We start from the raw sequence: 17,694 nt of genomic DNA, 5'->3' as shown, positions 1-17,694 counted from the left end.
GAAAATACTTTTCACACACACGAACAATCAAAAGTAATCTTTTCTCAGGGAGACCTCTCCAGCTTTTAGTATGATTTTAATACTCTGTGTTTTAAACTGTTTAATACTAAGACCAGCTCAACAAACTAAATACATCTATCAGAAAATAAATGTTTAAAATGGAAGCTGGCCAATAATTAAACTTATACTGTAATTGGCATTTTGCACTAAACTAAATAAAAGACAGACCATGTTTAAAATATGACAGGATACATTTTCCACTTGTTCAGGACTTCAGTGTGAAAAAAGTCCTAGCTTTATTTTGGGATTAATCTTGTTGTGTTTTCTATTTCTAGCAGCATTTAGTTATGACATATAATGTTCACCCATGCTCTGTATATTTAAGGGTACTGAACAGATTAGATAAATGTAATGGCTAGTGAGTGAGTGATAGTAAGGCAGTGCTCTTGAACTTCTACAAGCTGACACGTGATGGTGTAGGTGTGGAATTTGAGACAGTCTCACGTTATCACTACTATAGAAATCCTAGGAAATCTATTCTTGCCCCTGCTATAAACTTTGTTCTGAGGTAAGAAAGCCACAGGTCCTGGCTTTAAACCTGCATTCAAACATCAGATAAAAGCTTAAGTAGAGTCAATTCCAGCCAAACAAATGATCTTTTACAAACAATACAAGGCAGTCTACGTACGCATGATTTATTTTATGAGTTCTCCAGTAATAGCATAACACTGGCTTTGCAATAAAATCCTACATGACATTGTTTGGTGAAGAGACCATTATTAAAAGTCTTAGTATAATGGCTTATAGTGATTTTAACCAAATGTCCTCACCGTAACTGAATGTGGTGGGTCTTTGTCCATCCAGCAAGAAAAAGGGGATAGAGCTCCTTTTATGGTTCCCACTGCAATTGGGTTACAAGGGAGGAGGAAAGGGGATGGACTGACTTTAGCAGAGCCAGGAGGTGGGGGGGAGGGGTAACAGGAAGTGGATGGACAATGTGGCAGCACTTACCTACCATGTGCACCAGAGGAGAGGGAAGTATTTATACTCCGTACATTTGGGAAGGAACTTTCATCAATCACCAATCAGTAGCACCCAACTTCCCACCCACGAGATCAGAATAGGACTGGGCTTTATCATCATCTGCTGTAGACATTGTGCTAGTTCCTTGGAAGGAATTTTTGCTTCACAACCAGATTGGCTGAGGCATGGTGGGGTTTTTTTTTGTTGTTTTTTTTTTTGCTTTTCTCACAGCGAGTCAGGGCGAAGTACATGAGGAGGATAGGTCAAGATGTGGCAAACTTAGTAGGTGGCAGGTGTCCAGTACAGGTATTCATTACAGAGGGGATATGGTTCCCTGAGAAACAGAAATTGGAAGGGGATTTAAGGGATGGCATCCCCTAAGGAAGCTGGAAAAAGAGGAGTTGGGGCTCCTAATGTCCAGTACAGTGGGAAGACTACCTGCCCCATTTTCCAGCCCCTCTTAACCCTCATTTGAGGAGAGAGTGGTGGTGTCCCAGCAATGGAGTGGGACCAAATTGGGTTCCAGATAAGTGTAAACAATTAAGGAAAGAAAATGATTTATGAACTTATGATTTATTGCTGGGTATTCCCAGATACGTTAAGTGACTAATTAAACCACATTCTCTCTCTCTTCTCTTCTTCCTGCATGGCTGACTCTATGACTATATTATGCTGATCGTCAGAGACTAACTGAAGCCCAGTTAGGATACTCTAAATCATTTGAGAAGGAATTTTGACAGAACTTAATTGCTTCTGAAATTGTTATTTAACAGTAAACATAAACATGGCAAACTGCAGAACTAGTGAGGAGTGATTCAAATTTGTTGATCCTCCCTAGGTAAAAGCACAAGGTTAACAAATGTAGGTGTCAACAGCAGCACCAGAACTTGCATACTGGAGACGATGTCTGGCTCTTGAAACCCATCTAAATTCTTTTTTTCTTTTGTAATAGTTTTATATTGGTTTACAATCTTATAACTTTATCATAAAAATGAAAAAGTTTCCAAGCAGCATTTTTTCACTAAAAAGGTATGTTTTAGCTAGCACAACTATCCTTAATAAGATATTCCCTTTGCAATTGTTTCTTATTTTATACTTCAGGAGATGTAGAAGCTTGGACCTCCATTTTAACCTCTTTTTTCAGTATTTGCTTCTTCCTAGGGAAAAGGCTTACTGAATCATACCTGTTAAATGTTGGAGTGAAGATTCTTTTACAAAAGTTCCTTTGTAATTTTTCCTGTTACATGGTCTCTGAAGCTACATCTACACTACAGCACTTGCAGCTGTGCCACTGTAGTTGCTTGGGGTGGAAATATTCTAAGTCAATGGGAGAAAGCTCTCCCATCGGTTTAATAACTCCCACCTCCATGAGAGGTGGTAACTATGTCGGTGGGGGAAGCTCTCCTGCCAACATAGTGCTGTCTACACTGGCTCTTAGGTCAGTGTAACTTACATCGCTCAGGGGTTACACTGAAGTAACCTGTAGTGTAGACAAGGTCTCAGCTCTCCATATTTATTTATTTTTACAACTTTGCAAAAATACACAAAATGTTTCTAGAAAGTGCACTGGATTTGGTCACCATGCCCTCTTCTTTTATGGAACCAGAAAACACTAGGGATAAAGTCCCTTTCCTCCGTGGTGAACTGGAAATGGTTCTATGGCTCCTACATATAGAAGGGACAGCCTGTCTAAGCAAATGTTTGTGACAAGAATCCCTGAGGAGGGACAAGGAAAGCGGGATGGCAGGATGGAGGAGAAATGGATGGAGTTACCCAATGTTATAATTTGTAATATGCTTCCATGCAGGTCAAAAATGGGAGAGATGATCACCCAGGGGAGGAAGATAGGTAGTGTGGTGTTGCTGAAGATTCCCAAGGTAGGAAGGGTTCTTGACTTTCAACCAGATAATCAAATTGACCCTTCAATGATAATAAGGGTTGGGTGGCGGTAGGGGTCACAGCAAGCAGTCCTTCTGATATCTGTCTTTTCTTAGGTGGATCAGCTGGTCTATGAAAGCCAGAGAATTGGACCAGATGGATCTCTGTTCCATTTGTGATCAACTGCATTGTCTTTCATTTGCAGGAGTTGACAGAGAGTGGCCCTTGAGTCCTTTAAGATGTGCACGATTCTTTGGTGGACTCACTGAAAAGTCTCTGTGTGAAAAAGAAGGTTTTCTATGATATTTAGATCTCCCTAAGACATGCTGATAGCTGAAGCCAAGATGCTTAATGCATAACAACAGCAGTAGAGATAGAACAAGCTGCACTGCTGGCTGCATCTAGGGAAGTTTGCAGTGAGGTCCTCATTAAGAGCTAACCCTCAGTTTTGATGGCCTGAAACTGTTCCCGATGATCTGTGGGAAGATGATCAATAGAAGTGTTTAATTTGCTGTAATTGGTCTGGTTACACTTTGCCATCAGAGCCTAATAATTTGCTATTCTAAACCACAGCGTTGAGGAAGAGTAGTTTTTAAGCCCAAAGAGATCAAGATGCTTCTGGTGTGACTGTATGGCATAGACTCAGTATGGTGCTGTTTGCAACGCTCATTAACAGCTTCCACACAACCAAGGAATTAGGAAAAGGGTGTGAAAATAAAAACTCAGAATTCTTTGGCAGAACAAAGTATTTTTAATTGGCTTGCTCAAGTCTACCAGATCGTTTTGACAGGATCCAGTAGAGCCTCATTTACTGGCGTAGCTATTCAGTCAGAAGTTGTCATGTGGAGTATATACAAGAGCTTATGTTGTGACTCTTAGACCTTGTTCAATGGGATCTGAAGCAAGGCAGCAATCCATTTAGTCAGCTCCTAAAACTGTTTAAAATCTTTGGCATAAGAGAGTGTAGGAGACAGCACAGCTACATCTGGAGAAGATGAAGAGATATTAGTTTGTGGTGTCACATCCTTATCCACTCTAGTCTCTTGCCCTTTAAAAAGCTCCTCAAGAAGTTGTGGTTGTTTTAGTGGGAGAGATGAAGCAGATGATTGCCTTTCACAATATTCCCCACAGGAGTAGCTAGGATCCCTCAATATTGCTGATGGAAGGCTGCCTATGGGACCCAATATGGCCACTGAGGAGGACCATAAGGTAGAGGGGGATGCATCCAATGCTGCTCAGACTCATAAGAAGGGGCATGACATTCTCTTGCCCTTTGGGCTTTTTCTCAGGTAAGGTGCCTGGAAAGATGTCTCTATGGTGGTAAGTGGGAGATCCCTGTACAGCGATATGGGAATCTAAAGGGTCCACAGTATAGTGCAGAGGAGGAGCAGACCATTGTCTGGTTGATGGAATGGTACCAGAGAACCAGGGTTACCAGAAAATGGTAAGACCTCAGAGACCCTGAATATCTCAATACTGACTTCTATTAGATACCCATTCATAGTGCAGACTCTGGCTCATCAGACACTAACAAGTCCTTATAGAATCTGAACTTCTTGTGCGTAAATCTGCATCTGGATTAGATGAGGCTCCACAGTAACCAATGTCAATACTGAGAGTGTTGGTGGTAGTATCTGTCTAGCCGTACCTGTCTAGAGGTATCAATGTTGCAGTCTGGGTCACTTGTTTAGATACTAGTGGTACTATAAGGAGATCCAGAATTACTCCTCCTAGGAGCTCTAATGGCACCCTCTGTTCTCTTATCCTGCAAAGACCTAGGTACTAAGGTCAACAGAGCATGGTGCTCACTCTGAGGCTCATGTCTTGGGAGGGTATCTGGGCCTGTATCTGAAGCAGATCGGAGGAGGGAGTGCTCCAACACGAGGAGCCAAAGTTTAATCTCCCACTTTTTACAAGATCTGCTTTTAAAAGCTGAACTGAACTGAATTTAGCTGGGATGCAGGTGTTTCCCAAACAACGGATACACACAATGTCTGTTGCTGACCAGGACAGCTTCCCAGCAGGTAAGGCAGTGCTTTAATTCCAGGGACAGCAACATGCCAAGTTGATGATGCCCCCAGAAGCAAAGCTCTCAGAACAGGAACCCCCAAATTATAACTGAAGTAGTACAATTATCAAAAGAACTAAACAAGCTGAACTAAGAAGTTGAGGCAAAGCTGAAAGCTGTTTGCCTTTGCAGCTCTATATATCCTTGGTAGAGGGCACATGAGCTTCTAACAGGCATTGCTACTGAAAATTGCCAATCAAAGGCACATGTGCACCTGAGTGGAACACCTGTAGGGACACTACTTGAAGAAGAAATATTCATTTATTTAAACAAATCAATTTCAATCCATTTTCCAGAGAAAATAAACCTGAAATCAGCAACAGGCAGTCTGAATTGCTAAAACCCACAAATCAAGAAGAAAGAAAAAGCTCTGGGTGGGCAGATTTAAAAAGCTAAGTCTTTCTGTAATTCTCATAAGGCAAAAAGATGGAAGAAAGTTTCTTTCTAGAACATCATTTGCATACCACTTGATGAAACTGTGCATGATTAATGCTTGTAATTTACTTTGATGGATTCAATGTGTCGTGTTCTGTTCCAAATATCTGTATATTTTAAAAATATAACCTGCATTGAAGCCTCTATAATTTGCCTTAATGCATGTGCTCAGACATGTAGTGAGCTGGAAGCAGGCTTTTCCATTACCAAGAATAGGTTTATTTTCTTTTGTTGCATTTTCAAAGAGCAATAAATAGCTAGAGCAAACCATAAATCATTCAACATAGAATTTTAACAAAGAACACTCCTTATCAAAACAATAGATGTACTTAAACTACATGGAAGGCAAAATTAAAATGTTGTTCTAAGTAGAACCTTAAACAACTATAGCTTCAAGACTCTATTTAGTAGTTAAAGGTGGCTGTTCTTATTCTCTAAGATGCGGAAATTACAACATGAGTTAAGAGATAAAAGGAGGAAATTAATTCTTTTGAACTATTATAGAGGCCATACTAATTATCCATTTTTTGCAGAGAAAATAAATGAGAAGTTTAATTGCCACAATGCATTATATTATAAAGCAACTAAAGTCATGGCACTGTCATTTCCTCTCCTTGTCAAAACTTAGTGATGGTTTTGTTGCAAAGAAGAAAAAAAAAAGTCATCCCCATCCACAGTAAAGCAAAGCAGTCTATGAGGGAAAAAGTCAATATTTCTCTCTATTTATAAGAGAAATGATAAGGTTTGTCAATTTTATTTTCTGATATTTTACAGACAGAAGATCATTATCCACAGGCACATACTAAAGCAACAGGGAAACTTATAGCATAGCAGAAAAATGAACTATGATAAAACTATTAGATCCCAGAAAGAACTAGGTAACATTGTAAATATGTATGAAGTAGATACGATGTAAAAATGAAACATTCATTTTTACAATTATTTTAAAATGGAGATATTGTTATTGTTTCCTCTAAACAATGTCTTCTCTTATGCAAATAAACATTTTTAAACATCTAGTGTATTTACTGCTGAATATAAATCATAAGCTTTGTAATTTATTTACTTGTACCTTAAAGGAATACTTGCGGTTTATGCGATCTTCAGGTCCAACAGGAGATATTACATAACTAGGCAATGGTATGCTACCCAAAACAGTTTCTTCTCTGCTGTCTATTGAATGAAAGAAAAATCAAAATGATTCAGGGCACTTCTTCATCAGGTGTAAAAAAAACATATTCCCTAACACAGTGGTTCTCAACCAGGTATACACATACCCCTGGTGTTATGCAGAGGTCTTCCACAGCGTACATCAACTCATCTAGATCAGTGTTTCTCAACCCGGGGCACACGACCTCCCAGAAGGGTCACAAGTGCAGGGCCGGCATTAGGAGGTGGCAAGCAAGGAAATTGCTCAGGGCCCCGCGAAGCAAAACAATATGCTTCAGCTGCAGGTGGTGGGCTCAGGCTCAGGCTTGAGCACTGGTTGGTGGGGCTTGGGCTTCAGACTCCTGAAAGCAGTCGGGAAAGGTTGAGAATCGCTGCCCTAACATATACCAATAACAGTACCAACAAGTGATAAAAACAAGTGCTTATTATATGAAGTAATGCTACCAGAACTCTTCCAGCCAACCAAAATTTCCCCTTATTTTTATTTAGTCAGAAGAATACAATTCCAGAACAAAGCTCCCACTGATGTCCCTTTAGTGACCAAACGGCAGAAACATGGGAAAGTGGAAAAGAAGGCCACCAAGGTGACAATGAATTAAAGAGGGACAAAGCAGAGAGATAGTCCTTGCTCAGCTTTCTTTTAAAAACTACTGAGGCAACAAGGGCCTACTGATAGGCAGCACTGTCTCCACTTAGACTCCCCCTTGGATCCATTCCTAGTAAGGCCCTATGCATGGGGACTGGCAACCCACGTTGTCCTGTTTCTTCTTCCTTCCTGCCTTTTTACTCACTCATGTGTGCAATGTTCTCAGATCAATATATAGTAAACATTCTTAGATTTTTATTTTTATTTTTAAGGTCAAAATAGACCATTATGATCATCTAAAACAATTTCACTCAGTGATTTTTACGTCTAACCAAATAATTACTATAGTTAATGAACATTCATTATTACTGGCACTACATAGAGGAATAGCCATAAATATGAATAAATAATACTTGGCACTTCTATAAAGCCTTCCAAATATTTCAAAGCACTTTACAAACAATGTACTTAATCTCAACATCCATGTGAGTTAGGGAAGTATTATCCCCATTCGATTCAGGAACAAACCAAGGCATATGGAGAAGCTGTGTGACTTACCAAAGATCATACAAAAAACCTAGAGGTTAAAAACTGGAGCAAGAGTCAGGAATCATGGGTTCTAATACAGATTTTGCCACTGATTGTGTGGCTTTTGGCAAGTCACAATCTCATTGTTTTTCCAGCTGTACAAATACTTACCTTCCTATATCACCGGGGTGTTAATGTTTATTAATGTTGGTAACGTGCTTTGAACATGTAAAGTGCTATAAAAATACAAAGCAGCAGCATCTATCGTCTATACCACTGCTTGAAACACATGTCTCTGGACTACCCATGTCTTAACCATAACTTTATTCCAATAAATGTGAGAAACCAATACAAGCAAGCAAACAAAAATGGTGCTTTCTAATGAGGGTTTGAGTCACAATGTAATGTTAAACAACTGTTTGAGGGGTAAACAGTGGTGAAAAAGTCTAACAGTTTTTCGAGCTCTAAAGAGAAGTTCTGAAGAACAAATTAGAATATTTTTCACAATGACCTCAGTTTCATGAAAACTTTCAAAACCACTACATTGTCTACCCACCTTTATAGTAAAACAAACAATAATCAGACAGCAGAAACCATCGTCTTTTCCATAATCTCATTCCAGAGCTATCCTGCAAAAGCAAGGAATTTAATATAATTTTTTCAGTTCAAATAAAAGCTCATATAGTGTTTGTTTTATCATCTAATTCCTACAGTGCTCTACTAATTAACAGATTACCACAGTTGTCCCAAAATACAGTATTAATCATTACAAAAATGAATATTTTACATTTGCTTGGAGAAACATTATGCAATGATAGAATCATCAAGAATAACATCTAGTTACAGGACAAATCTTCCCTATGTGATCCAGGACAATTTTCAAAAAAATTATTTTTATTCTCTAACTAATCTCAAATCTAAAGTGTACATGGATTGCGCAGTATGGGTAGCTACCATGTATTTTCCTCACAGATCTATCAGGCAATTAGGATAATTAATTGTGTATCAGGAAGTGATACTCATTCCAAGGATTGCTTCTTGACAAAGATGAGGATCAGCATATAAGCAGAGTGAACAGGGAAAACTTAATGGAACAGCACAGAAAAGCATAAAAAAAACCTGTAAATAAATCAAGAGACAAATTTCATAGAAAATACAAAAAGGCTAAGACACATTTCCTAGACGATTCTGTCACTAACCTTCAAGGTAACTTAAAAAATCTATTTTGAATACACTAGAGCCTATGAGGCCTTAAGCAGTTGACAAGATTTTCAACAGAATATGTATTATCAACTAAAGCACAGAGATTTGAAAAGCAATTACAATTTATTTTTTTTGTATGAAACAATTCTTATTTTAGGAAAGAGAAAGCAGTTTTGAACATTGTCAATACATTTTAGGATGAATAGACACCTCTTAACCATGTCTGGATTGTTGATTTAAGATAAGATTTTATAAATTAAAAAGAACAAAACTGTCAGCTCCATACTGGAACAAAAGGAAAAGGCCTTTATGATCTAGACTATTGGGCCTGTCCCGCCCACTGCAGCTGCCACTGGGCATTAGGGGTGCTACCGGGGCCAGGAGACTAGCTCCTCTTTGCTGGTAGTGGAATGTGAGGAATGTGGGTTGATACAGTTTATTGCCTAGAGAGGTTAGCCATCATGGCTCCCATCCTCACCACCTTTTAATCTAACTGATAGATCTCCAGTGATGTGGGGGCTAGGCTGATCAGCACTGTAGGGTCTGGAAGGGAAATTTTTTCATATGGCAGGACTGGCAAACTGCTGTGTGGATTTTTTTTCACTTACTATGACATTCAGGAGGTCTGGTTCTGGGGCATTTAGGTTACAACTGCTGCAACACTGGCAGATTCCAGTGTGATTGGTGGGTTAAAAAGGATCTGACTAAAGTCCTGTAACCTAGAGTGGGCTGCTCAAGCAATAGTCCTGGTATGGTAATACATGATGAGAGGGCTGGCTTCTTTCTTGCTTGGCTTGTGGCTCCCCTTATCTTATCCCTCCTACCTCTACAGTGGAGGATGGGAAGGAGTCAGGACTCTGGCTTTGAGTCAGAATCCATTGGCAGTCTTTCATAATCACTCTCAGATTTATATACAGTAGGGTCACCGGTGCCAGTTGAGATCCACACTGGAATAATCCTGTCGGGTATGTGCAGTGGTTACCAGAGTTAGGTAGCAGTTTAAAATAAAGTTGTGGCTTCCACATTTAAACAAATACTATAGCATTTCTCTCATTTTTTCCATGTCCAAATCAAATCTCTATGGAAAGCCTAAGGGCCTGACTTTTAGAGGTGCTGAGCACAAGCAACTCTCTACTGAAGTCAATGGGAGCTTCAGGTTTTCCACAAAACTGAAATTCAGGCCCTTCAATTCTTTTACTGTTATCTAAAAAGCTTTCATAGATATCTGATATATTCTGTTGCACATTCTGCAATACAAAGAGAAACAAATAATCTCTCACATACCTGTTTGTGTAGCCAGCCTCTCACCACAACAGGAACATTAGGGTTCCTCTTGATAGACTGGTCCCTCTTTCCAAAGCTGTGAACTTTATTACAAGATTTTAAAACCTGAAAAGAAGCACATTGCAATAGTACTAAACATACTGTATTAAAATCACATCAGTTAGATTACAAATAACTGAGGCATCGTTTCATATTTTGTTACACAGTAATGAAATAGTTCTAGCACTCTTCAAAGGCACACGTATATTGGCACTGGTATTTAATTAAGTAGTTGAGGAAAATCAGCTTCCTATTATCATCAACATATCAGTACCAAATGCTGTTCCAATTCCATCTGAATCATAACAGTGTTGGTGTCCAACTTTTCCAATTTAAAAACTGGGTGACTGAGCAACAAAATGGCAGGTGAAATTCAGTGTTGATAAATGCGAAGTAATGCACATTGGAAAACATAATCCCAATGATACATGCAAAACAGTAGGGTCTAAATTAGCTGTTACCACTGAAGAAAGATCTTGGAGTCATTGTGGACAGTTTTCTAAAAACATCTGTTCAATGTGTAGTGGCAGCCAATAATGCTAACAATGTTAGGAACCATTAGGAAAAGGATAGATAAGACAGAAAACATCAATGCCATAAATCCATGATACGCCTTGTACCTTGAACGCAGTGCATTTCTGATCACCCCATCTTAAAAAAAAGATACATTAGAATTGGAAAAAGTACAGAGAAGGGCAACAAAAACTATTAGGGGTATGGAACAGCTTCCATGTGAGGAGAGATTAAAAAGACTGGGACTGTTCAGCATAGAAAACAGAAGACTAAGGAGGATGGAGGACTATATCATCATGAATGGTGTGGAGAAAGTGAATAAGGAACTGTTATTTATCCCTTCACAGCACATGAACCAGAGATCACCCAATGAAATTAGTAGGCAGCAAGTTATGTTTGACAGGTTATGTTGTATTTTCCCTGCAAACATAAGGAAATACTTCTTCAAACAACACACAGTCAACCTGAAGAATTAATTGCAAGGGGACATGAAGGCCAAAAATATAACTGGGCTCAAAAAAGAATTAGATAAGTTCATGGAGGATAGGTCCATCAACTTCTATTAGCCAAGATGGTTAGGGATGCAACCCCATGCTCTGGGTGTCCCTAAATCTCTGACTGACAGAAGCTGGGGCTGGATGACAGAGGATGGATCACTCAATAATTGCCTTGTTCTTTTCGTTCCCTTTGAAGAACCTGGTACCGGTCACCACTGGAAGACAGGATACTGGGCTAGATAGACCATTGCTCTGATCCAGTATAGCCATTCTTATGTTCTTCTAATAGTATAATATCATACTAAGTGTCTTATCTTTACATTAATTTCAAATGCCCTAATGTTTGTCCAGAGATTCTCGCTGCTGCTTAATACTGGCCAAGTGATCCTTGGGAAAGAGAAAAACAATCTTTGTTTGTTTGGGAGATAGCCAAAAATGTCCACTTTGAGTCTGTGGAGGAACAGGAGTGATTGAACTGCTAGGGATGCATGGAATAATTAAGTCTAGCTCTGAGTAAGAGTGGATCTGAGCTCTGTTAAGACCTTGGATGTCGTGTCGTCATCCCCGCACCCTGAAGACACGTAGATAATTGGAAGCAAAAGGTTCCACAAGGGAGAAGATCCTGATGATAAGTAAGAATCTCTGTGGGGCAAAGCAAAAGTGTGGTAAAAAGGATTTAGAGTAAAGAGGACCTCAGTAAATCTCATTGGAGGAGCACAAGAAGCAGAAGAGATTCCACCCAACCAGTTCACCCAGCTCCGTACTAGAGCCCATGCTGCTGCATCGGGGGAAATGCTGCACCTGATAGGCTTCCAAGAGCACTCAGGCTCTCTCTTGTACTAGGATGCAGACAGAACTGTAGTAGAGTTCCTCATAGGGCAAGAGAAGGACTGAAGGATGTTGTAAGGTGATGATGGACATCAGTTACTGGCAAACTGGAGAAGGGGGTGAGTAAAGTCTCCTTCCCACCTCTACAACGGAGTTCTACACATCAAAGTTACTTACAAGAGGTAAACTGTTAAGTCTGTCAATTTTGGCAGTGTCCCTAATTGTCTCTACCAAATCAACAAAAGCAAAATTTAAAAAATTAAACGACATTTAAAAAAATCGTAATAAAGAAGTGCATAAAATAAATACAAACATGTAAGTATTCGCAAGCGTGACTGAAAAAATTTACCATGTACCTCAAGTGACATTTAAGCTTACCATTTTAAGGTGACATATTAATCTATTAGTATACTTTCATTGTGAACACATTTGGCTTTAAATGTAATACTAGTGACTGACACATAACAACATGTGCATTGGTCTAATAACCTGTAATTGCATTATTACACTCTGGATCTAAAAAGTGTTTTTGGGTTTTTCATTACATGACTTACCTCTCCCCAGTAATCAGCCAAGAAAAATAATACAACAGAACTCAAGTTTTCAGCTGATGCCACATCAACAAAGAGGTTAACTCAGTAAGCACTCTTTACAATCAATTTGGCAAAACCCTTTCTTCTTTGACTTATGTGTCTCCTGCAGCTCTTTGCAGCACATGATAGTAAAACACTCTGTGATTTACTTATTAACCAGTCAGGATGCTTTTACTATGTTATTAACCAATTGTAATAAATAAATACAATACTACTACTTGGTGTGTGTCTGTGTGTGTGTGAGAGAGAGAGAGAGAGAGAGAGAGAGAGAGAGAGAGAGAGAGAGAGAGAGAGAGAGAGAGAGATGTTGGTCCTGAACCACAGAGGTATAAGTATCACTGACTTAGATACTTAGCAGGTTTTCCGCTTTTCCAGTGGGGAAGGTTTGAGAAGTGAAAAGGCCACAGACAAATTTAAGGCTTCATTTATATTTCTTAGGTAGCTCTTCTATTATTTTTGCTTCCTTATGGTCATTTTCCCCTCATCTTGTATTTTTTAATTTACTGTAGTCTTGGAGATGCAACTAAAGTAAGGTTGGGTTTACTAAAGTAAAGCACAGGTATATTTTGTGCCCTCAGAAAGATGATCATTTTTGTCATATTCTGTACCAGTTCTGCTTGTTGATTTTTTCTATTATTTTTGTTATCTAAATGTTCCAAATGTAGTAGTGGTGCAAGCACTAATGATACATGAGGCTAAAGTGGAGAAGTGCCTAAGATAAAGGAAGAGGAAGTGATGAGAACTAAAGGGAAATTAAGTGGAAGTCCAAGTTAAAATTTCCACTATTTTGCAGGTGATTTTGAAGTGCTTTGGACAATCATATGACCTGTGGGAATACTAGTATTACTTACACATACTTCCACTCCTTAGGAACCTCTCAAACTCTGCATTTCATCGCATCAATAATTTTCAAAATTCTCACCTAAAATTGTCATCTGCTTGTGGGCTTCTGAGCTGTCCAAAGCTTACTTAGTTATTCTTGGTTTTTTTTCTCAATTTTGCATGCGTGGAAGATAGTTTAATATCATAATTCCCTGGAAACACATTATTAGACTTCCAGGGTGAAATCCTGGCTTCACTGAATTCAGTAACAAAATTCCCAATGACTTCAAGGGATCCAGGGTTTTACCACCAGACCAAATGATATGACTTTTGTCTTACCTTGGAGCCAGGTTTGGTATCTACAGTGGATGTAGTTACTGCAGTGGATGTTTCACTGATCATGCTTGAGGGTCTTTGGTTTACTTGTTGCTTGGACATGTGTGAATTCTGCCTAGAAAAGAAAGAAAAGGTATTTTTAAAACACAGTATTTAAAACAATCAGCTTTTGCTTTTTTATATATATTTTCACACTTAAAGGATCACTTGGAACACCCGTTATTTTAGTACTAGGTCTTTTCTAAGAAGATATTGCCAATGGTATTTAGGGGTTCATAATTCTTTATTGGTAACAAAAAAGTAACAGTAGTATGATACACTATTCCACACATTGTAACATTTTTCTAATGTCTGTAAAAAGGAACTGAAATATACATCGATAATCATTAGCTAACCATTAACCACATATATATTACATATACACTTCTAGGCAAAGCAAGTAAGTAACCTATTCCTTCCAGGGTAAAAAGACAAACACAGTAAAGACACAATCAGGTCAAGACTAGAAAACATGGAATCATCATGGTTTAAAAGGAAATTCTATTTTAATTTTCTAAAGACAGAATTACTGGTGCAAGTGGTCAAGCATCATCTCTGCTGTGCTAGACTAGAAAATGGCAGAACAAGATCATCTAGTCCTTCAATATCCAATGATACTAAAAGAAGCATAAAATGATACCATACATAGTGAATGACATGGGACATTTCTAACAAATTAGAAAGGTTGCTTTGCTGGTGAAAAGTGTTATGTCAAAGCTAACGATTATTTTTCTCCACTGAATGCATCCGATGAAGTGAGCTGTAGCTCACGAAAGCTTACGCTCAAATAAATGTTAGTCTCTAAGGTGCCACAAGTACTCCTTTTCTTTTTGCGAATACAGACTAACACGGCTGCTACTCTGAAACTTTTCTTACATTGTTCTCCAATGTTTTAACATGAGAAATATTTCGCTTTCACAATGCTGTCCAGCTCAGTGAATGCCTGTGCTACATACAGTTACATTATATATTGGTCCTACAAACTAGACTACCTGAAGATTAGTCTAAAAGGTATACTTGACTTGAGGATGAAGATTTCACCGTAAAGGTGTTACACAAACATATAGAAAGACAATCTAAAAAGAGAAAACAGCTTCTGGTTCACTAAAATGTATCTGTGATCAGCAACAAGAAATCCATGCCACCCGCCTCAACAGGTATAATTCTTTTCAATTTACTATGGCATAGGTCATATGCTCAAGCTGAAAAAGCTAAAGCGGGAGGGGAATAGCTAATTTTATTCAATTGGAGAGAAAGAGAACTCAAAGAAAGTATGCAGATAGTAACAGATAAGTTGAAGGAAAAATATCAACAAAATATTTGATAAATATATTTTAGTCTGGAAAATTAAAAGTTATCCTCAAAGGGTGCATATTAAAATTCTGTGGAATTTTCTCAGCAACACATTGTTTCAGACTCGATTGTCATACAAGCTGTTCTTCATTAAGAAGCTGAAAGTCTAAGTGCTATGCTTTCATAGGCCCCGATGCTGCAAGTTGTTTCACAAGGGCAGAGCCCTGTGCCCACACAGATTCATCCAATCTGATTAATAAAATTAAGGGGCAGATCCTTCACATTGCCCAGAGAGAGAAGATCGTTCATATTTATAACATATCACTGAATGAAATGTGCATATCCCTTAAGGACAAAACAATAAGCCAACACCCTAGAGGAGGAACTCCTTGCAGATATTTATCACCAAACCTATTGCCCATTATTCCTCACAAGAAATGCACACTTCTTACTATGCACAGCAGCCATATACCAAGCAAGATAAGCACACTCAGCTACTTCTACTTGATTTGCTCCAATGGTTTAGTTTACTCTGTATGTAGAAGCCAAAGGATCTATTTTGAGAGCTTTACCTTCAGTAAAAAAAAGTAAGATATTTCAAATGCACAAACATGTGCAATGTCTCTTTTCTGCCTTTGCTTGTGGCATGAATAAATCTTCACACACTCTTTTATTCCAACAGCATTCACAATACACCTTTGGCTGGGTGGATTTCTTTCTCAGGAAAATGCCAGCTTGTTGTATCATCCATTTAACTAAGCTGCGGTTGTACTCTATTGCCACTAATCGGCTAAATGCAACATCGTCTTTCCCCTTTAAATTCATCTTTACTTGGTACCTGTAATCTAGCCAAAATACCAACTTTGACTGCAAGCATTTAGCCTGATGACAGCATGAGCATGAGGCTGAGCAGCCAGAGATAACCGCTAGCTGGTGCAAGCAAGAAAATATTCATATTAATGTATGCACTAAGGTTACACCCTTAAGCAGTGGTGAGCTGGAGCCGGTTGTTAAATTTAGAAGCCCTTTTAGAACCGGTTGTCCCATGAGGGACAACTCGTTCTAAAAGGGCTTCTAAATTGGACAACCGGTTCTAAAAGGGCTTCTATATTTAACAACCCACCAAAAGTGGCGCCTAAGGCTGGACTGGAGCCCCAGGACTGGAGCACCCATGGGGAAAATTTGATGGGTGCAGAGCATCCACCAGCAGCTCCCCACCCTGCACCCGGCCCCAGCTCATCTCTGCCTCCTCCCCTGAACACGCCGCCCCGCTCTGCTTCTCTCCCGCCCCCCCCTCCCCCCGGCTTCCCATGAATCAGCTGTTCACGCGGGAAACCGGGGGGGCTGAGAAGCAAGTGGCGGCTTCGCGCTCAGGCCCAGGGAGGCGGAGGCGGAGCAGAGGTGAGCTGGGGCAGGGAGATGCGAGGAGGGCCACCCGTGCCACAGCAGGTAACCCGGGGGAGTGGGGGCGCAGGGGAACCGCTCTCTGCCCCAGCTCACCTCCACCTCCCTGGGCCTGAGCGCGAAGCCACTGCCTGCTTCTCAGCCTTCCCAGGCTTCCTGCATGAACAGCTGATTCGCAGGAAGCCGGGAGGGTGGGCCAAGAAGCAGAGCGGGGCAGTGCGTTCAGGAGAGGAGGCAGAGCAGAGGTGAGCTGGGGCTGGGCGCGGGGCCAGGCGGGGAGCTGCCGGTGGATGCTCTGCACCCACCAAATTTTCCCCATGGGTGTTCCAAGACTGGAGCACCCACGGAGTCGGCGCCTAAGGCGCCACTTTTGATGTGATCTGTGGGGGGGGGGAGTGGCTGCTCCCCCTGCTCCCCCCCTAGCTACGCTCCCCCACCCCTAGGAATCAGAGGGACCTGCCGGATGCTTCCTGGGAGCTGCCCCAGGTAAGCACCACCGGGACTCCCTACCTCGACCCCCGGCAGGTCCCTCTGGCTCTTAGGGGTGGGGTGGGGTGGGCACCCACTACGGTGGCCCATGAGACCCTCCTGCCCAGTTCTGAGGGCAGTCAGGGGACAGAGGAGGGGAGTGGATGGGGCAAGGGTCCGGGTGGCAGGGCATCAAGGAAAGCAGGGGGTTGGATGGGACAGGAGTCCCCGGGGAGCAGGGGTGGGCCACAACCCCCTCGTGGGGTGAGGAGGGAACCGGTTGTTAAGATTTTGGCAGCTCATCACTGTCCTTAAGGTCTATGTTACAGTTACTCCAGCCCTTGGACGGAGTAAGCCTGTAAAATAAACACTGGCCAGGATCATATAATGTAATAATTTTGCAATGAAGAAAAATTATTATTTTTTGTATTATGGTAGCAGCTACAGACCACAAGCAATATCAGAGCCCCATTGCACAGGGCACTGTACAAACACAAGTCAGCCCCTGCTCCGAAGAGTTTACAATCTAAATAGGTAAAGGAACAGAGATAGGAAAGTGATATACAGAGAGGTAAAGCTTAACCCTCATTTTCAAAAGTGACTTAGGCACTTGAGAAAATTTTAACCTTGGGTGAATGATTTCTCTTAAATGAAGGGAAGCATTACAAATTTCTACATTCCTTTGTC

General features: G+C 40.3%; 1 protein-coding gene across 12 annotated transcripts in view; it reads right to left on the bottom strand.

Moving 5' to 3' along the window:
* The window catches only part of PLEKHA7 (pleckstrin homology domain containing A7), a 292,737-nt gene that overhangs the window by 91,040 nt on the left and 184,003 nt on the right, over positions 1 to 17,694 (bottom strand). For all 12 annotated transcript variants that reach the window (XM_043548878.1, XM_043548879.1, XM_043548884.1 and 9 more), the window contains 4 exons: positions 13,807 to 13,918; positions 10,176 to 10,280; positions 8,245 to 8,317; positions 6,477 to 6,577 (listed from right to left, as the gene is read on the bottom strand). In XM_043548878.1, the coding sequence (XP_043404813.1) occupies positions 6,477 to 6,577; positions 8,245 to 8,317; positions 10,176 to 10,280; positions 13,807 to 13,918 (391 nt within the window). The remainder of the gene's footprint in view (positions 1 to 6,476; positions 6,578 to 8,244; positions 8,318 to 10,175; positions 10,281 to 13,806; positions 13,919 to 17,694) is intronic.

The sequence above is a fragment of the Chelonia mydas genome, chromosome 6 (assembly GCF_015237465.2).
Source record: "Chelonia mydas isolate rCheMyd1 chromosome 6, rCheMyd1.pri.v2, whole genome shotgun sequence".
Taxonomy (NCBI): Eukaryota; Metazoa; Chordata; order Testudines; family Cheloniidae; genus Chelonia; species Chelonia mydas.
This window is presented reverse-complemented; position numbering and strand designations above follow the sequence as displayed.